Source organism: Dermacentor variabilis, unplaced genomic scaffold (assembly GCF_050947875.1).
Source record: "Dermacentor variabilis isolate Ectoservices unplaced genomic scaffold, ASM5094787v1 scaffold_19, whole genome shotgun sequence".
In the NCBI taxonomy this organism is placed as follows: Eukaryota; Metazoa; Arthropoda; class Arachnida; order Ixodida; family Ixodidae; genus Dermacentor; species Dermacentor variabilis.
The window spans coordinates 2374063-2395972 of NW_027460357.1; the positions used below are offsets into that span (position 1 = coordinate 2374063).

A 21910-nucleotide genomic window follows, 5' to 3' on the forward strand; every position below is an offset into this window, starting at 1 on the left:
TTAGCCCCACAAGGAGTGCTGCCGGTGCACGCCTTTTTATAACTGAGGTTGAAAAGTGCGAACAAAACAAGGACACGAGAAAACAAATATCACGGACAAGCACTGACGGCCAACTAGAAGTTTACTTGAAATTCTCCAGACATTTTATATGTTTTTCAGCATAGGCGTGCGTAGACCAGTCGCAAACACATCTGCAAATCAGCAACATCATAATGTTTCATCCAAAAAAGCTATTTCTTTTCCCGACAAGGCAAGAAAGGGAGTGCTTACACGTTTATCTGTTTCCTTTCTAATGTAATAAGCCTGTATTATTTCCTTTCCCTATGAATATTGTTTTTTCAAATATGGGAGTGCAGGGACGCTCAACGCTCAATTTGTGGTCTCCTCGCGATGCTCACGCAGCGCGCACGCTCCGATTCCGCGCGCGGGACGACCACCGCGGGTTCGAGCACTCCGAGCCGCCATGCGTGCAGGGCACCGCTTCTGCGCCTGCTCCGGTCCGCTCCGTGTGCCGACGCGCAGCTGCGCGCGTGCGCGCCCCGCCGGCCCCAGCTTAGGGGAAGGCGAGACCACGCGCCAGCAGGGAGACCCTAGGCAAAGCTCTCGAGAAGCCAGAAAGTACACTTATTAAACTGGGACTCAATACAAACACACGTTTTAACATCACGTCCGGATCTGAAGCTAATTAAGACACAAAGCATGGCCAAATGGTCGCCGGTGGCCACTAACGGCGCACCGCGACAGAGAGAGAACAAAGAAACGAGGAACAAAGAACAAAGAACCCCGGCAGTAAGAAGTTGCCTATCCTTCGGTCAACGCCTGCCATCGCGCGCCCCACAGCAGAGAAAAGGGAAATAGAAAGAAACGACAGACGAACAGACGGGGGCACGATCGGCAGACGCTGCCTCAGGACATCGAGACGACGGAAGAGTGCGCGCGCGCCCGCAGAGGCCGGGACCCCGACGAGCCGAAGTAACCATCGGCCGGCGGCGGCCCCCTTTGTCCGCCGCCGGCAGAGAGGAACACGTACGCACCTTCCGACGCCCCGATGTGGTCTCCCCGGGTCCCGTCTTGCGCGCGCTTACCCGGAGTGCACGCAAGCAGGGCCCCGAATCCCACCAAAATGTCAGCCAATGGGGAAAGCCTGTTGACCCTCCCGTGGGCGGGATGACAGCAGAGCGACAGTGTTTTATGACCCGCTGCCACCCCGTCCAGGCAAGGAGGAGAGGGACACGGAGCCCTGGCAACACAACGCAATGGCCTCTGCACAACACCGCGAGAGCCCGAAAAACGCCGCGAGAGCCAGAAACCCCACATCCCTCCCTCCTTAAATGCTCCCTACCAATGCAAGGCTGGTGGCTCCGCTGTCAGCCAAAGAAAAGAAAACAAAGAACAAAGAAATATTCATTACATTGCAATACCGGAGCTATCCATTGGCAGCTAGAACCTAAAATTACCAGCCCCCCAAAACATAAATAAAAAGACATCAAAGGAAGAAAACCAAGCTATTAGAATAAATTAAATAGGGAGGTCTGAGGTACACAACAGCAACACAAAAGAAAGTCCGCACGAACCCACGCTTTAACACGAACATGCACAATAAAAGCATCCACCTAAGAAAATGAAAGAGCAACAATAAAAGACAAAACCTTAGAGACATAATGACATTCGGACACAAACGCGGACAAGGGAAAAATAACAAAACGTTGGCCTATGCCATCAATCAAAACAAAAGAGAATAACAAACGGTTCAGAAGACGTACAGAGAATGTCTGAGCTAAAAGTCTCCGGCGAGCACGAACAAAGCCCACATGCCGCACGTGCGACTCCGAACCACTTTAACAGCGTCCGGCAACGGCCTCTGTTGCCGGTGCTTCTGGCGGTGTCCGCTCCATGGTACAGCCATGATCCGCGCCAATCGTCGTGACCGCACAGCCTGATCCACAGCCCCGCTGTCGCCAGGCTTCGATCCAGGTCGACATCACCCGTTGACGCAACACGGCAGCGAAAACACACACGAAACATTCTCGAAACGCAAAATACATAGATACAAATAAATGACTAACATAAAAGCAACACGAACCGTACCTAAGGAAACACATACACAAAAGCAAAACGAAGGCGGCTAGGTAAGACATAAAGAAACAAGTAGCCTAACGAAGAAACACTGAAAAAAAAAAGGGAAAACAAGGACAGAGAAAGACGGATAGCAGCCTGCCTGATTGCAGCGAAGTGGATAGCTGAGAGCTTTTTGAAGATAGATGGGTGGCTGATCCAAAGTTGTGGATCCGCATAGGCATGCCTCATCTCAGTATAAATGGTTACTCCATCTGAGTTCAGCCGGACGCAGTAAACGTGGTCTTCACTAGCGCGATGACATACGACTTCGACGCTAGTGGAAATGCCTTCCACGGACGCACACTGTCCATCCGCGACACCAATCAAAATTGGCTTCGACTACGCGATGTCTATGCAATGAACAGACGTGGAAGGTTCGGCGATAGACGAAGAGTCGCTCCACGCAGGGCCAAGACACAGCGCGAATCGATTTTAACGAAAACCTTGGCGCTCTGATGACCGTGCGATACTTGCCGGAGTGGTGCTCTCCGGCGCCGGGGGTTACCACCTCAAATACAGCTCTCAGATTGCGGTGTTAGCGGGTGGCACGCGATCTTCATTGGCCGAGCTTGTTGTGACCGCACAGAGCGAACCCACCCGGGGCAACATCAACACACGCTGTATCCGGCCCCGCGCGTCCGTTGCAATACCAGCAATGCTACGGCGCCCACGCCCGTGCAATACCAGCCACGTTCCGGCGCTCTGCCTCCCTGAGGCCGTCGAACAACTATGTACAATTATTTACAAATGGGTCACTCTGCGGTCCCTTCGACGCTCTTCGGGCCGTTTAAAAAAAATACAAAAAGACGATTCCGACACCCTATAGTGGGGGTGGCTGGTCTCGTTCCCCTGGCTGGCTTTCCACCCGGGCTGTCCTCCCCGCCATGCGTCTACCATAAGACGCGTATCTTCATTCTTATGCCTGTACAATATCGCGCATTCATCTAACTCTGGCTTGCAGTTACAATCTCGGCAATGTAGCGAAAGATTAGAAGGCGATCGACCGGTTAACGACCTTTTATGTTCCATTAGCCTCTGATTGATACACCGTCCCGTTTGCCCTACGTAGAACTGGCCACAGCTAAAGGGAATTTTATAAACCACACCCATACAACAGTCAGTAAAACTGTTGTTCTTATTGTGCGTCACTGGACAAATATCTGTTCGTTTTTTGCCTTTTACCCACTCCTTTTTATTCTGTACGGCAGCGCATATCTTACCTAGCTTATTGGGAGCAGTGAAAGCAACATTAACATCATATCTACTAGCAACTTTTTTAAGCCTGTGCGACACTGAATGAATATACGGAATAGCCACTACTCTTTTTTTTTGCTATTACTGCTTTCTGTAATCACGTCCGTCCCTCTCGAAACCGACTTCTTTAGGCGCTCAGCCACAGTCCCCTGTCACAGTACGAGCACCAATATGCCTAACAGGTGTATTCGCAGGCCTTAAGAGCTTTTTTGGATGTGCCTGTGGAAATTTTAGCCCTTAAAGGCAGTTAAAGACATGCATTCATTTTTGCGTACTGCCTGATTTTTCGGGTGTTTTTGCGGAGCTCGAAAAATCGGATGTTGACTGTACAACTGACCAAGAGGATATTTCAAATGATCCATGGGGTGAACGCGTGGCAGAAGGAGGATGAGAACAGAAAGGATCGACGCACTGAGGAATTACCGGGAAAGGAAGCGTGCCGCCGCCTCTTTGAAGGAGCTTGAGCTCAAAAAACAGTGTTGGCTGATGCCGAGATGCAGGTGCCCCTCATCTAAACCAAAATAAACTCTTTAAAGCAGTGAAACCCAAGACTGAGATGTTGTGTACGGGCTGAGAGTATGTCAGGACAGTTGAGGGTGACATTCCAGCTGCTGAGAGAGAATCTTAGTTGTGACAAAGTAGGCCTCATATCGATGCGCTTGCTATCAGTTGATAGAAATAGCTCACATTCAAAAATATTTACTTATCTATGCGTCTCCTTTTCATTCATATTTGAAGATGTTCGACTCCATTTCGAATGGGTTTTATCATTTTTCTCGCTGTGCATTTTACTAACACCTTCCTTCTGTTTTCTTTTTAAATAAAATAGATATAACTCCTTGCTATTCAAACTTGATGAAGTCATTTTTTTGTTTCAACATGCTTACTAGAGAGTGACAGCATTGGGCAACATGGTGTCAGCCTGTCGTGACATAAAACAAAGTTCTGGCTCATTCAGGGAATTTTCCAAAGGTGCTCAGGGAAAACCTGGAAAACTCGGGGAATTTTGAAATGTCAACTTGGTAGACACCCTGTATAAAGAAAGTGTCATTTTCTGCATGAACATGCCTTGAACTGAATGACCCATTAACTTACTTCTCATGTCTGCACTTGCGTTTTTCAAGTACAGTTGAACTCGACTATATCGAACCTGTTTACGTCGAATTGTTCTATATATCGAACAATTTCTGAACATGGTATAGTTACAATAAGTATGTACAGCAAAAATTACGCTTACATCGAACAAAAATAGCAGAGATTCCCAACATATTGAACATCAAGCGGCGGAAAAGTGCCTCCAGAAGTTGCCTTTCCCTCATGGTTTCGTGGGAACCCGGCAGCGCGGCTTCATTCAGCCGCTGTCCCTACCATGACCGCACTGCCTCGGGCAAGCCGTCGGTACCCCCCTGCAAAAGAATTATCCTGGTCCGCCCACAGCGCTTGCTCAGACAGCCAATCGGAGGCTCTTGTGCCCTCGTCGTGCAATATGGCGCAAGTGCGAGTTGTTTCGCTGCTTTTCTGCTTCATTGTGTTTGCGCCTTGTGGGCCTTCTCCCGCAGTGTTCCCGTGATGAAGTGGCAGAATTCGCCTTTCGTTGTGAAGCTCAAAATCATAAATCGGGTCGAACGCGGTGAGAAGTCGTATGTCCCCGCAGTGTGCAAGATTCCGAGGAGCACTCTCAGCACGATCTTGAAGAATAAGGGGGAGATTAGGGCTTGAGCGAAGGAACTCGTGGCCCGGTGCCTGTCGCGCCCGACGCATATGCGCGTCCGTGTACAAGTGGTTCCTCTGAAATTGCTTCAGACGTGCCGGCTGCCGTGTGCTTGATGATGATTGTAAATTCTGATGAATGCGACAAAGCCGTTGTCGGTGTTGCCGAAGTTTGGAGCGAGCTGTCAGAGTTTCCGGAAGCTGTTGACGAATCAATGGTTGATGAGTTTGTGAGTACAGATGATACTGTCGGGACCACGGGAGGGCCTGCAAACGAAGACTACATTGCCAACATTGTACCAAGCACAAGTGAAAATGGGCACAATGAGGAAAGCAATGATGCTCCTTTGCCCACATCTTCCGAGCTTATTGGTGCACTCACACTAGTCCGGTGCTTCAGTGCGAATATGGAAGGTTGCGGCCTCAGCTGCTCCAACTCCTTAGACAATGTGAAAAAGTGGGTGCGTCGCAGGCAGCTAAATTGCCCAAGCAGAAGAAAATACAGGACTATTTCATCTGAAACTAAGATAGTTTCATCAGTAAAGTGATTTTATAAATGGTATGCGCTTTTATGGCATCCAATTCTTGAGCAGGCTTATATCGAAATATGCTCTATATTTAATTGATAGGAATTTCTTTGCGAGTTCGATATAGCCAGGTTCAACTGTGCTACAAAAAACTCAACACTGGTAAGCAGCACAGGCCCTTGGGGATAGTTGGGTTGATGAAATAGTAGAACCTCATTGATAGGTCCAGTTACATACGTTTTCCCAGCACGAATGTTCCCTGTCGAGAACTCAAAAAATGTCCCAATAGAATTATGCGCATTTTTTTCCAGTTCATACGTTCTTGGAAAATACTATTTTTTGGCACCGACCTTAAGTGCTTTACCAAACTGCAATCATATAATACACTTTCCGGCTGCTAGATCCCATGTAAACAAGAAAATGTGCGAGGCGCGTGCTATCGAGAACATTATATATCTGCCCACTACAGCAGCCTCAACGCAATTAATACTCTCCCGCCCGTGTCACGGGAAAACGCAGGCGCGCACTCAGTTTCTCATTTCGGTGCCAGCAAATCTGCACCCGCTTCGTCGCACGCCGTATTCACAGCTATTGCCGCGAAACCTATTGTGACAAGTAACTTGGCATATGTGTTTCACAGTGCATGGTGCCATTGGAAGCATAGGTGATAAGCGAAACGCGCTGCCATTCCCTGCTGCAGACTGCGATCGCATACGTTTCCCGCCGCTAGATCCCATGTGAACACGAAAAGGCGCATAGCACGCGTGATCGAGAATATAGCCACCCGTCTCACGTGAAAGCCATGGTGCGCGCAGTTTCTTATTCCAGTACCAGCAAATCTCTGCCCAGTTCGTCGCATGCTGCATTCACAGCTATTGTCACCAAACCTATTGCGATAAGTATCTTCACCTATCTATTTTACAGCGCATGGTGCGTAGTGCCATTGGTAGCGTACTGCACGCTTTTAGTAGGCGCGATATGCCGCCGTTCCCTGCTGCAGGTGGCATGATGTGGGCATTACATGTCGCTTCCGTGGCATCCGGCGTCGCCCAACAGCTTGATTTAGTTTCTGTTTTCCGACGCCCCCTTAAAACACCACGCAATAGGAAAACAACAAAACGCGTCTTGGGCCACCTGAGTACCACTAGCACAACGCGCTTCAGCGTCTCGTGCTGCGACAATCCGTGCAACGCTTTGCATTACATAGATGTCAGCAATATTTGAGTCTGTCGAAATTTTTTTTAGTTACTTCGGGTCGTACGTTTTCCCGGTTAGTATGTTTTTCTCGCAGTTTTTTTCCCAAAAAGTATGAATGAGGTTGTACTGTACCCGTGGCAACTGCTGTGCAGTGCAGTTGGGTAGATGCATGAGCAACCTGTTCCAGAATGTGTTACCTTTGCCTTGTGTCTTGTTTGTTATGTTCCATAATGAAGATATTGTGTCTCTGGAACGCTTCACTTTACTTCGCTTTCACTTTATTTCCTTAAAGACCCTCATGTGAGGGTATTACATAAGGGGTGGGTCACATATAGGTTAACAACAGAATACAGAAAAAAATGTTGAACGAGTTATACAAACAAAAATGATTATTGTGCTGCAAGCGCACGCGTAATTTGGTTAAGGAACATAGATGGGCATGTGATGGCAGCAAGTTCTTGGGGAAGGCCGTTCCAGTCGCAAGCTGTCCGGGGGAAGAATGACGAAAAAAAGTTTTTGTGCGTGCTCGTGGTCGAGATACCTGCTGCTGATGTCCAGTGCGAAGAGAGAAACGTGGTGGGGGAGGGCAGATGTAGGGTTCCTGTGATAGCACGGAATAAAATAATTCATGAAATAAGCCCAAACTAGAAATGTGGCAATGAAGTGCAAGAGTAGGCAGATTGGACTGCGATTTCAGAGATGATATGCTGATATCAAAAGAGTGCGAGGAATGAATGAATCTAGTTGCCCTGTTTTGAACTGATTCAAGTGAATTAACTAGGTATACTTGTTTCGGAGACCAGATGGGCGATGCGTATTCTAATTTTGATCGAACTAGTGATTTGTATGCGAGTAGCTTAACATGCAGGGGGGCAGAATGGAGATGACGCTATATGGCTATTCCACGTAAGATCATGACTAAGATGAACACCGAGATATTTATATGATTGGACAGGGTCGATAGGAATGTTAGAGATAGTGTAGGGAAACAGGAGAGGATTACTGTGACGGTGGAAAGATATATATTTGCATTGCTTTATATTAAGTGTCATTAGCCAGTCGTTGCACCAGTTTTGTACCAGATTTAGGTTATCTTGTAGGGATTGTTGTTTAAAGGTGTCAGTAACTGTTTTGTAAATAGCGCAATCGTTGGCAAACATCCGAATATGGCAATCTAATTTCTGAGGTAGGTCGTTAATATAAATTAAAAACAAAAGAGGCCCTAGGACGGATCCTTGGGACACCCCTGAGGAAACTGGTAATAAGTTGGACATTTGTTTATTAATGACGACTGATTGGGAGCGGTGAGTCAAGAATTCTTTTATCCATGCTAGTATGTCACAATGCAAGTTTAGGCCAGAAAGTTTCAGAAATAGGCGGTTATGGGGTACCTTGTCAAATGCCTTAGCAAAGTCGAGGACGATTGCGTCAGTTTGGAGGTTAGCGTCAAGGTTGACATGCAGGTCGTGAACGAAAATGGCTAGTTGGGTCTCACAGGAGTAACCTTTACGAAATCCGTGCTGTGATGAATGAAAGAATTTGAGTCCAGAAACTGCATTGTTAAAGAGTAAATGACGTGTTCCATGAGCTTGCAGGGTATGCTGGTAAGTGATATGGGGCGGTATTTAAGTGGTGAACCTTTTTTACCCGACTTGTGGACTGGGACGACCTTCCCCACTTTCCAGTCGTGGGGTATGATACCTGTAGAAATGGACTGCGAGAATAGCAAGCATAAAAACTTGGCAGACATGTGGCGAGTGTTTTTCAAGACCTTTGTGTTGATTTCATCAATGCCGGTAGATGAAGAAAGTTTTAACTTATCTATAAGAAGGGATATGCCGGTTTCTGAGAACGTAACAGCTGGCATTGCATTTGTGGGGTCACTGGCTGTCATGAGGGGTGGTGGTTTTTGTTCTTTAGTGAATACAAATGCGAAGGCAGAATTAAATATGTTAGCGTACTCAACGTCTGAAATAACACGTCCTGAATCGTCAGTCGGGGTAACAGCGCGCGAAGATTGGGGGTTTAAAAGCTGCCAGAATTTAGTCGGGTTATCTGTAAGTATGTTTGGCAAATCCATGTGGTAAAAGGAAGGTTTAGCATTTTTTACTGCGATCAAATACGCCTTTTCAGCAGCGTAATATTTTTCCCATGCGCAGTCTGTTCTGCTCAGTTTAGCACTACGGAAAAGGCGTTTCTTTTTATTTTCTAATCTTCCCAGAGTCTTGGTGAACCATGGCTTGTGGTGGTTAGCGCGGAAGCTGCATTTGGGGATATATTTATTAGTCAATTCATTCATTTTATGTTTTAAACATTGACCAGTTTGTGTGGATGTCTTGTTCGTCAAATGACCCCTGATATGGTGGAAAAAAGGCCTCCAATTCCGCGTTGAAGGCCTCATAGTTTCCTTTGTTGTAAAGAGAAATTGTTTTTTGGCAAGTTGCTTTTGTTATTGGGGTGAAGTTAAAGCATGCATGAATGACTTTATGATTGCTGATTTCACGGAGATAAGTAATAGCGTTGAGGCTGTCGGGATGGCTAGATAGTATGAGGTGAAAAACACAACAGGCATTTTCTTGTGCACTGCAAAAGGAGACTTATTTGCATAAATTGGGATATGGTGAGCTTTTGGAATCAGCATATGGAGAAAATCAGCATAAGTTGCATTCCTTTACCCTTTATAGTGTTGCAGTACTTTCTCAATTCCCTTGGCACGTCGTAGGTGCAGACTGCGTACCGGTGTGCCAGTGCCCTGCGAGACACCATCAAGCCGTACTTACTGCGCCGGATGAAGGAGGATGTGCGTACTAACCTGCAGCTGCCCGACAAGAATGAGCAGGTAGTTGATTCTGCTGCACTACTTTTGCTGACAGCAATGGTTCGTGGCATCTGGTTGCCTCATTTCCGACAGCAACTACTGCGCTTGAAACATGCACGTTGTTTTCGTTTCATTTTTGATAAGTGCAGCTGCTCTTCCCTATGAGTCACTTCTATCTTTCATGGTGTTAATAGCATGAGTTACGCAAAATTCTTGTGCAGGTTTTGAGAAGAACTGTAGTCAACATCAGTGTCTTTTCCATGGAAGGCACAGGACATAACACAGGAGAAAACGTACAGAACTGACTTGTTTAACAAGTTTTATTCACAAGCATAGAAAGAATACAGTAATACCCCTTAACTCAAAATCATAAAAACATAAAGAGAAAAATTACATATAGATGAGCAGACTTTTCGATACTCTAAATCATGGAAATATAAGCGTTTGGCTGTGCACAGACCACATAGACCTTTTTCAGAATTACAGTGGTAACTTCCTAGCGCAAGCTCAGTACACTAGCATCATTGTTCTCTGTAAATAATTTTTCGGTGATACAATAACTTTTGTGAGATTTCATGTGACTTTGCACCAGACACGTTGTTGCTATGGGCAACATTGCTCCTGGCTGTGTTCCAAGATGGCGTGCTTGGCACTAAAAAGGTCATACTATTCATCCTAAAGCAAGGCTTGGAGCCTGTGCTATCCGAGGGGTTCAGAACTCGTTTCAGACATGGAAAACAACTAACGCAGCTAATTTCTGTAGTGTAATCAATTCCGCATAATTACACTCGCAAAAGCAAAACTGAACCACGGAAGAGCGCTGTTGTCATGCCTTTCAGACTCCCACGAATGAAGTGACTGTTTATGCTGCGCGAGCGCTATTGCAAGCCGCTGTTTCACCTGGGCTTATGGTATGGGCTCGCACGGTTGCCTTGTATGCTTGCTGCGTGTGGTTTGATCGTACCTGTTCAAGTGATCCAATTGTCTTGCTAAAGGACACGCATTGTAACAACATTGATGTGCCACTGACAGCATCCTGAATGAGAAGGGAGAAAAAGGCTAGACTCCCAGCTTATTGCTCTTGACATGAGAACCGCCATGAAGTTGCACTGAGCAAGCAAGCCTGAGCACTAGAAAGGAAGAAAGGATAAGGGGGGAGTGCAGCATGACTGAAGACATCTGGCTTGTCTAGTGAACTTGGCACAATGGTATGCTGGGTGAAAAGCACAGGAAGCCGCGGTGCTCCGTGGCTTCTTAGGCAAAGTGGAAGGTGTGGAATAAGTAATTTCCCTTGGAAAAGATGCCCCAACAATCCCAGATGCATTGTGAGAAGTTTGGCGCAAGTCCTGTGTGATTTACATGTGTACGGGTAAAGTAGCAACCGTTGTAAAGGGCACAGGCCATTCTGAGTGACCCAATTGATATGCCACAAGGTGTGCTTCGGACACCTTGTGGTGTCCGAAGCACACCTTGTGTCGGCTTATGTTGGCCAAACGAGCCGCTGCATTAATGAACGCTTGGGGGAACATGCCCGAAATTTAAGCAACTTAAAGGACAAGTACGCACATTTGGTCGCGCACGTAATTGAATGCACAGGATGCGAGGCTCGTTTGGGAGAGACGAAGATTCTCGGCAAGAGTGCCGACGCGACGGCGCGTGTCACTTTGGAAGCGTTCCACATACACAAATATGGCAGCAAGTGCGTAAGCACCCCTTCTGTATCGTTTTTTGCTGCAGAGCTTCATTTTTTGGAAGCGACTGCTTACTGATTTCAATGAATCTTAGTATCCCTCGCCTTTTGCTAGTGTTTTTCTAGTTTTTTTCGTTTTCTTGTTTTTCTGCGCTGATTCCATTGACTGCTAGCATGTTCGTTCCTCGATGCACATTGTCATTTTTCCCCGATTGTATCACTCCCTTCCCCCTTCACTTCTGCCTTTCCCCTTATATAAGGTATCTGTCTTCCGTCAATAAAATTTAGTTGACAGTCAGCGCTTGTGTCCCGTCCTTAATACTTTGTGGTTGCATGTGATTGCGCTGTAGCAATTTTTATGTCAAGCTTACTGTCCGTTGCCTACAAAGTATTTACTAAGGTAATCGAAAATGGAATCAGGAACACCTTAGACTTCCGTCAACCAAAGGACCAGGCACGATTCCATAAAGGCTACTCAACAATAGACCATATTCACACTATCAATCAGGTGATAGAGAAATGTGCGGAATATAACCAACCCTTATATATAGCTTTCACTGATTACGAGCAAGCATTTGATTCAGTCGAAACCTCAGCAGTCATGGGGGCATTACGGAATCGGGGTGTAGACGAGCCGTATGTAAAAATACTGAAAGATATCTATAGCGGCTCAACATCCACCGTAGTCCTCCATAAAGAAAGCAACAAAATCCCAATAAAGAAAGGCGTCAGGCAGGGAGATAAGATCTCTCCAATGCTATTCACAGCGTGTTTACAGGAGATATTCATAGACCTGGATTGGGAAGAATTGGGGATAAAAGTTAATGGAGAATACCTTAGTAACTTGCGATTCGCTGATGATATTGCCTTGCTTAGTAACTCAGGGGACCAATTGCAATGCAGGCTCACTGACTTAAACAGGCAAAGCCGAAGGGTGGGTCTAAAAATTAATCTGCAAGAAACTAAAGTAATGTTTAACAGTCTCGGAAGAGAACAGCGGTTTACGATAGGTAGCGAGGCACTGGAAGTGGTAAGGGAGTACATCTACTTAGGGCAGGTAGGGACGGCGGATCCGGATCATGAGACGGAAATAATCAGAAGAATAAGAATGGGCTGGGGTGCGTTTGGCAGGCATTCTCAGATCATGAACAGCAGGTTGCCATTATCCCTCAAGAGAAAAGTGTATAACAGCTGTGTCTTACCGGTACTCACCTACGGGGCAGAAACCTAGAGGCTTACGAAAAGGGTTTTACTCAAATTGGAGACGACGCAACGAGCTATGGAAAGAAGAAAGCTGGGTGTAACGCTAAGGCATAAGAAAAGAGCAGACTGGGTTAGGGAACAAACGTGAGGTAATGACACCTTAGTTGAAATCATGAAAAAGAAATGGGCATGGGTAGGACATGTAATGAGCAGGGAAGATAACCGATGGTCATTAAGGGTTACGGACTGGATTCCAAGGAAAGGGAAGCGTAGCAGGGGGCGGCAGAAAGTTAGGTGGGCGAATGAGATTAAGAAGTTTGCAGGGACGTCATGGCCACAATTAGTACATGACCGGGGTTGTTGGAAAAGTATGCGAGAGGCCTTTGCCCCGCAGTGGGCGTAACCAGGCTGATGATGATGATGACCACTTGAAGTGCCTCGCTACCTATTGTAAATTGCTGTTCTCTTCCGAGACTGTTGAACATTACTTTAGTTTTCTGCTGATTAATTTTTAGACCCACCCTTCTGTTCTGCCTCTCCAGATCAGTGAGCATGCATTGCAATTGATCCCCTGAGTTACTAAGCAAGGTAATATCATCAGCGAATCGCAAGGTACTAAGGTATTCTCCATTAACTCTTATCCCCAATTCTTCCCAATCCAGGTCTCTGAATACCTCCTGTAAACATGCTGTGAATAGCATTGGAAAGGTCGTATCTCCCTGCCTGACGCCTTTCTTTATTGAGATTTTGTTGCTTGCTTTACGGAGGACTACGGTGGCTGTGGAGCCGCTATAGATATCTTTGAGTTTTTTTTTTTTTTTTTACAAACGGTTTGTTTACACCCTGATTCTGTAATGCCTCCATGACTGCTGAGGTTTCGACAGAATCAAACACTTTCTCATAATCAATGAAAGCTATATATAAGGGTTGGTTATATTCCGCACATTTCTCTATCACCTGATTGATAGTGTGAATATGGTCTATTGTTCAGTAGCCTTTACGGAATCCTGCCTGGTCCTTTGCTTGACAGAAGTCTAAGGTGTTCCTGATTCTATTTGCGATTACCTTAGTGAATACTTTGTAGGCACTGGACAGTAAGCTGATCAGTCTATAATTTTTCAAGTCTTTGGCGTCCCCTTTCTTATGGATTAGGATTATGTTAGCGTTCTTCCAAGATTCCGGTACGCTCGAAGTCATGAGGCATTACGTATACAGGGTGGCCAGTTTTTCTAGAACAATCTGCCCACCATCATTCAACAAATCTGCTGTTACCTGATCCTGCCCAGCTGCCTTCCCCCTTTGGATAGCTCCCAAGGCTTTCTTTACTTCTTCCGGCGTTACTTGTGGGATTTCAAATTCCTCTAGACTATTCTCTCTTCCATTATCGTCGTCGTTGCCACTGGTACTGTATAAATCTCTATAGAATTCCTCAGCCACTTGAACTATTTCATCCATATTAGTACAGTCGACTCCCGTTAATACGAAGTTCGCGGGGACTGCAAAAAACTTCGAATTAAACGATCTTCCAATTAAGCACAAAACACAAAAAACAGCACTTTATTTGTGGCGAAATCGAGTATTTTCTCTAAGAAAAATAGTCGGTCATCTTGCTTTGCTTCTTCTTGCCGAATCGCGCTGCTGAAAGCAAGTTCTGCAGGCTGTAGATGTGGCGGAACGCTTCTTCCGCGTTACCTTCAGCGGCAAAGAAGCGCTCCGCATGAGCAAGGCCCGCAGCTACATCGGCAGCCTTTTAGGTTGCGGCTCGCCTTCAACGTCATCGTCGCTTTCCTGGGTCGCTTCCTGGGGCCGAATAATCTCTACAATTTCGCTATCCGTCAGCACACCGCACGTTTTGACCGCCTTGTCTACGGCGACGTAATCTTCAAAATTGACGTCCCCGAGAGCATCACCAAAATCAGTGCCGTCAAGCTCGCTTGTTGACGCTTCCTCCGCTGAAATTTCAGAGGCATCCTCCGAAGAAGCTGCCACAAAACCGCAAGCCCTGAAGCAGTTTGCGATGGTTTCTTGCTTCACACGATCCCATGCTCGCGCCAACATGTGGATGGCACTAAGCAGGCTCACCTCGTACTTTGTGGAGCTATCCATACACAAAATCATGCGCTCGAGGAGGTGCCGCCTGTACAGGACTTTAACATTCTTGATGATGCCTTGGTCCATTGGCTGCAAAACAGCCGTTGTGTTTGCAGGCAAAAATGCGAGGTGTATTGCACTCAAGGCTGGCACATTCACGTGAGCACTGCAGTGATCGACAAGGAACAACACCTTGCGGTTTGAAGCAGCAAACTTGCGGTCCAATTTTCTTATCCAGCTCTTGAAGATTTCGGCCGTCATCCACGCTTTTTTGTTCGCCTCATAGTCCACAGGCAGCGTCTTCACGCCTTTAAAACATCTCGGCTTCGCGGCTTTCCCGATCACAAGTAACCGACATCGTTCCGTGCAGTCATGTTTGCCGCGATCAGCACCGACACTCTCTCCTTGCTGCGTTTGCCCCCAGCACAGTCGTCATGCTTGAATGTCAGGGTCTTCTCTGGTAGAAGCCGATAGAAGAGTGCAGTCTCATCTGCATTGAAGATGTCTTCCGGTCTGTATTCGGCGAGATATTCACGCAGCTTTCCGTCCTTCCACGTGGCGCATGTTTCCTGGTTAACGGACGCCTTTTCACCACACACGCTCTTGAAAACCAGGTCATGGCGATTTAAAGCGCGTCAGCCATCCATCTGACGAAACGAAGTCATCGATCCCCAACATTGCTGCAAGCGTTCGAGCTTTCATCGCAACGATGTCTCCGCTGAGAGGAAGTCTGTTGCTCCTGGCCTCCCTAATCCAAACCAGCAGAGCCTTCTCCAACTCTGGGTAAGCGCCGGTGCGCATTCGCTTCCGAGAAGTCTTGAACTTGTCGTTCTCAAATGCATCCATTATTGTGCGCTTGTTCTTGATGTAGTTAGAGAGCGTGTTCGGCTTGATCCCGTACTTCCGTGCTATGTCTTGTTTGGCGGCACCTCCCTTCTCAACTTCGCTCGAAACCTCGACTTTCGTTGCCAGGTCAAGCGTGCGATAAGAACCACGGTTTGCCATGGCTATAAACTGCGCAACTAGGTACAGTCAATTCCGAATCACTCGTGGAACAACCTAGCCTACGAGCTTCCCGCTTCCCGCACAAAGGCGCTCGACCAACACACGCCTCGACGTAACGCTGCGCACGCTGCAAGACTAATCTCGCACAATCTCGCCACTGCCAGTATGCAGCGCTGCATGCACCTATGGCACCCGCGTGGCCTCCGCGATCAGCTCCGGCCACGCGCGGCAGCCGCGCGTAGCCTCCGGCGGGAGCCGCTTCGCCTCCTGCCGGAGTTGATCGCGGAGGCCACGGCAGCCGTAGCAATGAATAATCGCGCCACTCCAAGAAGGATGGCGTTGCGGGCGGCTGCGGTGGCGATGACACCAACGCGGAGCACGGAACTGTTGCAACACTTGAAAAATTGCACATTCTACCAAAGAATGACGGTCACCTCGAGGATCCCGGCTGAAAATTAACTTCCAATTAAACAATATTACTGGATGAGGACTACGAATTATCGAGCGATTTCTTCTATAGGATTACATGCAAAACTGACGGGACCAGCACTTCACTTCTAATTAACCGAAAATTCCAATTAAGCGGCTTCGAATTATCGGGAGTCGACTGTAATGATATTCCCGGCTTTGTCTCTTAAAGGGACACTAAAGGTTACTATTAAGTCAATGTGGACTGTTGAAATACCATCACAGAAACCTCGAAACGCTTGTTTCGTGCCAAGGAGAGACTTATTTTAAGAGAAAATGCGTTCTGAAGCGTCCGCGTACCTCTAGCGCAGTTCAAATCGCCCGCCCTCCGATCGAGGAGTACTGACATCATGGTCTCATAGTGACGTTGCGCCATCGGTGAGTCAATGCCTCCTTTACTAGATGCCTGCCGCGTTGTCCGCTAGCTCGGTTCCGGGCCCTCTCCCTTTTCTCTCCTCCGCGAAAAGGCAACGAGCACCTCTCATGGCGAACGCCTGCAACTTGCAATCACGTGTTGCGGCCTCTGAGATTAACATGGCGTCTGTCACCGTCTCGGAGGCCCGCGATAACGCTCGCTAACAGACGCCCGCGCATATAACGCGCCGGCGGATACATTCAGCCGCCGCTACCACATCCGCCGGAAGTTCAAAAGGCAACGAGCGCCGCCTCACGGAATTTATGCTGAACTAACTCTAACTAAGGGAACCGCCGCTACAATGGGAAAGCGAGCAACGCGGCGGGCATCTAGTACAGGAGGCATTGGGTGAGTAGAACGGCGTCCGCAGACGGCGCTACGGCTTTTTGCGCAAAACGCGAACGCGCGGCCAGAAACAGAGCCAAGACAGAGCCGACAGCAGAGCGAAAGCGGGAGTATGGTGGCTAGCGGAAGGAGAAACGAATCACGTCCTACATTACGTCCCACGGCACACGGACAGTCCGTTTTCGTTAAACTATAGGCTGCGGCGAGCTCGCAGCGTGGTCGGCGTGGTCTATGAGAAGCGACGAGCCTTTTCGCACTCGCAACAGGGCATAAAAATGTGCGAATCGACGCAAAACTTGGCCTAGAAACGTGCTTCGCCACAGCCAGGGCTCAATACGACCCAAGCTGGCACGACCCAGATGTCGTTTTCCGCACCGCCACCAGGCGCCGCTACTATACCTCAAACTACAGCGCAAGACGCCCATAAGCTGGTACTTCATTGTATGACGCTAACTTCGATGCTCGTCGCAATGGACCCTGACACCAACAGATTGGCTCGCGATGGTGGGCTCAACTTCAGCGATTTGAGCACCGACGAGCGCGACCTGCTGCTGAGGGCTCGCACTGCCGGCGTCGTTGCGTACTACGACGGCGGCCTCGACACCGGCTCTCCGGAGCGGGAAAGTAACGAGGGCTTCCCACGACATCACATGGACGTGGCATTCTCGCTGCTTGTTCCAAATGAAAGTTTCGCGAGCCAGCAGAACCCTCACAGCACGACGCGATAACGAAACTACTGAAACTCCAAAGCGTGCGCGGCGCAGAGTCGAGCGCGCAGAGTCGAGCGAAAACGAAACCTTTCGAACACCCATATTACTGAAGGGTAACGTCAAAATGTTATTTTTTCTTAGAATCGAATAGACGTAGACAAGTAGCATTTTTTTCCGTCTTATAATCGAATGAAATGATATTTTTAATACGAGTAGTTGAGTATTAGTAACACAAATTATGAGGAGTCCTTTCGTAATCGGGCTAGTACCAGAATGTCACTGGGGGGTCTCAAATCGTGTCATGCATTTACCTCAATTTCTCGGTTACTAAAGCTCTGTTCGCGATTATATTGACGCCTTAGACGTTCTAGAACATTGCTCTACCACTTTAACTTTAGTTTCTGGTAACCTTTAGTGTCCCTTTAACGCATACATCTAATTCTTGCTTATTCCTAATTTCCTCTTCCCTATTTTTAGGCTTCCTCCGTTCCTGAGAGCATGTTCAATTCTATCCATATTATACTTCCATACGTCAGCTGTCTTACGCTTGTTGATTAACTTGGAAAGTTCTGCCAGTTCTATTCTAGCTGTAGGGTTAGAGGCTTTCATACATTGGCGTTCCTTGATCAGATCTTTCGTCTCCTGCGATAGCTAACTGGCATCCTGTCTCACGGAGTTACTGCTGACTTGTATTGCACACTCCTTAATGATGCCCATAAGATTATCGTTCATATCTTCAGCAGTAAGGTCCGCTTCCCGAGTTAAAGCCGAATACCTGTTCTGTAGCTTGATCCGGAATTCCTCTATTTTCTCTCTTACCGCCAGCTCATTCATCGGCTTCTTATGTACAAGTTTCTTCCGTTCCCTCCTCAAGTCTAGGGTAATTCGAGTTCTTACCATCCTATGGTCACTGCAGCACACCTTGCCGAGCAAGTTCACATCTTGTATGATGCCAGGGTTATTGCAGAGTATAAAGTCTATTTCATTTCTAGTCTCGCCATTCGGGCTCCTCCATGTCGCCTTTCGGCTATCCCGCTTGCGGAAGAAGGTATTCATTATCCTCATATTATTCTGTTCTGCAAACTCTACTAATAACTCTCCCCTGCTATTCCTAGAGCCTATGGCGTATTCCCCCACTGACTTGTCTCTAGCCTGCTTCTTGCCTACCCTGGCATTGAAGTCGCCCATCAGTACAGTGTATTTTATTTTTACTTTACCCATCGCCGATTCCACGTCTTCATAGAAGCTTTCGACTTCCTGGTCATCATGAGTGGACGTAGAGGCCTAGGCCTGTACGACCTTCAATTTGTACCTCTTATTTAGTTTCACAACAAGACCTGCCACACTCTCGTTAATGCTATAGAATTCCTGTATGTTACCAACTATATCCTTATTTATCAGGAATCCGACTCCTAGTTCTCGTTTCTCCGCTAGGCCCCGGTAGCCCAGGATGTGCCCGCTTTTCAGCACTGTGTATGCTTCTTTTGCCCTCCTAATTTCACTGAGCCCTATTATATCGGATTTACTGCCCTCTAATTCCTCCAATAGCGCTGCTAGACTCGCCTCACTAGATAACGTTCTTGCGTTAAGCATTGCCAGGTTCAAATTCCAATGGCGGCCTGTCTGCAAGGTGTCTGCAAGCGCCGCCGCCGCCGCCGCAAACTGTGCAACACAAAAATGACCGAGGTGGGTTGCTGTTATTCATGGAAAGTCACCATGGCTGTGAAATTCTGTTCTCTCGTTTTGCTAATATTGCTGCTGCACGCAAAATATGAACATCTTTGGGCAGTTGCTTTTGCCTGATATTTTTGAAGCTGATATTTTCGATATAGAGAGTATGATGAAAAAAAGTTTTCTAGCTAGCAGGTAAAAAAGACGCATTCAGTTGCCATTGCGGCAGGAAAAGATATTTGCTTAAGGGGCGGCGACGGCTCTCATAATCCAGAAATGGCCAAATAATTTTTTGAAAATGACATCTTCAATTTCTGTTAGCGGCGAGGACTTAACGGAGTCACCATCTGTTGGAAGTGCCTTGCTTGCGTAGTATGAGGGATAATGCAACGTGCTTCTCATAGGTTTGGCTGTCGGCACTCAATAAGAACACTACGCGGGAGGCCTCCTGAAAGTTTCTGTAAGTACTCTTAAAACGACAAAAGCTTTTACTATCAAAATAATAATCTTGGGCAAACAGTAAGCACAGAATGGTTTACAGATACTATATATTTACCGAATATGGACAGTGAATGCCCACTGCATGTGGTTGCCGCGATGGAGTCCCTCGAACTGGTTTCTTGCATGAAAGGTAGGCAGTCACTGAGAGCAAACTATGTGAAGTATGTTTTTATGGTGGACTGTCTGTGTAACCAAGTGGAGCATAACAGAATGAAGCCTCAGTACAGCGTTTGCATGGGTTCGCAGCAAACGACTGTGTGTCTGCATGCATGTCCACGCATGATGTTTTGCTTTTGCTGTGAGCGTGTTTTTCCATCGTTCCATCAGCTTTAGACTGTAGCGTACCAGCATTTGACAGTACCCAAGCAACCATTGTTGCGTGGATGCTATTAGAGTTGTTCAAAAATAATTTCGTTATATAGTCGAAACCCGCAATAACGAAATCGCCGGGGAAACAAAACATTTCGCTTTTGCGGTAATTTCGTTAGTGCGAGAATGAGGCAGAAAAGACAGGGAAGAAAATTGGCTTGCAAAAAAAAAATTATTGCCAAAAGTCAAGTCAGTTTACTTTGCCGAGCATTGCCTTGCAGCAATTTTACTGCTCTCGACCCGCACTGCAAGAAGTGGTCCATTGCCACGTCGTCATCATGCTCACCGAAAAATGATCGAATTACATCGAAGGCATTCAACACATCCCGCGGGTTCGCAGTCCTCTCTTGATTTGGTGTCTGGTGGTCGTCGGCGTCGTTGGCACCTTGGCAAACGCTTCTTATGATGACCTCATCAGTCATCTCTTCATCCACACAAACGAACTCATCGATGCTGAGACCATCCGGAACACCATTTGTCACGGCAGAAAGTTCATCCCATGCGTGGGCCAGCGATGGCGGTACTGCGCCGTCAGCACTGTCAACTAGTGCACCTTCAGCCGAATCTTCTTGCGATGCCACTGGATCAGTGCATGATGCTTGCCGAGTGGCAATGAAGCCGGTATGATTAAAACAATTAGCTATCATGGCTGGCGATGTCACAACCCATGCGGCGGCCATCATCTCAAGCGCCATGAACATGTCCACTACGGTGGGACGCTTCAACTGGAGGTTCAGCTGCAGACGCTGAATCAGCCTTTCCTTGTAGGCACACTTGACGCTACGAATGACGCCTTGTTCAAGTGGCTGCAGCACGGAAGTGCAGTTCGGTGAAAAAAAAACCAAGCGCACGTTTCCCAGTTCCACGTCATCGACATGATGGGCACTGCAATGGTCCAAAAAAAGGCAGACCGATCTGTCTGCCTTCCGCATGTCCGTATCGAAGGCCTCGAGCCAGCTGCCAAATATGGCCCGGGTCATCCATGCCTTCAGGTTCGCGGTGTACTGTACGGGCAGCCGACGATTTCCCTTGAAGCAGCGGGGCTTCTTACTTCTGCCGATTACAAGAGTGGCCGTTTATCTGTGCCGTCCATGTTGGTGCACAACAAAATTGTTACACGCCGCTTGCTGTGTTTCCCCCCGCGGCATTTCTGGCCTTTTAAGTCCAGGGTCTTCAATGGCAGCATCTCGTAGAATAAGGCCGTCTCATCTGCGTTGTAAATGTTCGAGGGCTTCTACTGGTCCAATACTTCTTTGTTGGCCAGCAGCCACGACGACGTTGTCAAAGGGTCGACGGCTGCTGCCTCCCCGGAAATGACTTTGGCCACTATGTCGTGGCGGGCTTTGAAACGGCTCAACCATCCAGGGCTAGCCTTAATATCAGTGTGCCCGAGAATGCATGCGAAGTCCAGCGCTTTCTGCTGAAGAACTCTGCCAGACAGCGGCACTTTGTTGGCACGCTATTCACAAAACCATGCAAACACCTCCTTGTCAACGTCTGGAAAAGCCGCAGCACTCACCGTTTTGTTTTTCACACTCACATCATTTCTGAGCGCGCCGAGAATGGAGGCCTTGCTTTCAGAATCGTTGATATCGAACTGCACGCAATTCCAAATTCTTCGGCGATATCCAGTTTCTTCCTGCCCTTTTCAGCTTGGGCAATAATTGCAGCCTTATCCTGCAGTGTCATAAGTTTCCTCTTTTTGGCTGGAGGCGGCACCTTAGCAGGATGTCAAAGCAAATGGTCCAATTGGCACAGAGACACACAATTGACGCACTCTAGCACCAACGACGCTAAGCACACGACCATGTGCGGTGG

The 21910-nt window shown here is 47.5% G+C and overlaps 1 protein-coding gene across 4 annotated transcripts in view; it reads left to right on the top strand.

The window, feature by feature from the left end:
- LOC142568468 (DNA excision repair protein ERCC-6-like) overlaps window positions 1-21910 on the top strand; it is a 595812-nt gene that overhangs the window by 332332 nt on the left and 241570 nt on the right. For all 4 annotated transcript variants that reach the window (XR_012825434.1, XM_075678394.1, XM_075678392.1 and 1 more), the window contains one exon: window positions 9529-9645. Coding sequence is in view for 3 of the 4 variants with exons in the window: in XM_075678394.1 (XP_075534509.1) it covers window positions 9529-9645 (117 nt within the window). In the remaining variant the exon portion in view is untranslated. The remainder of the gene's footprint in view (window positions 1-9528; window positions 9646-21910) is intronic.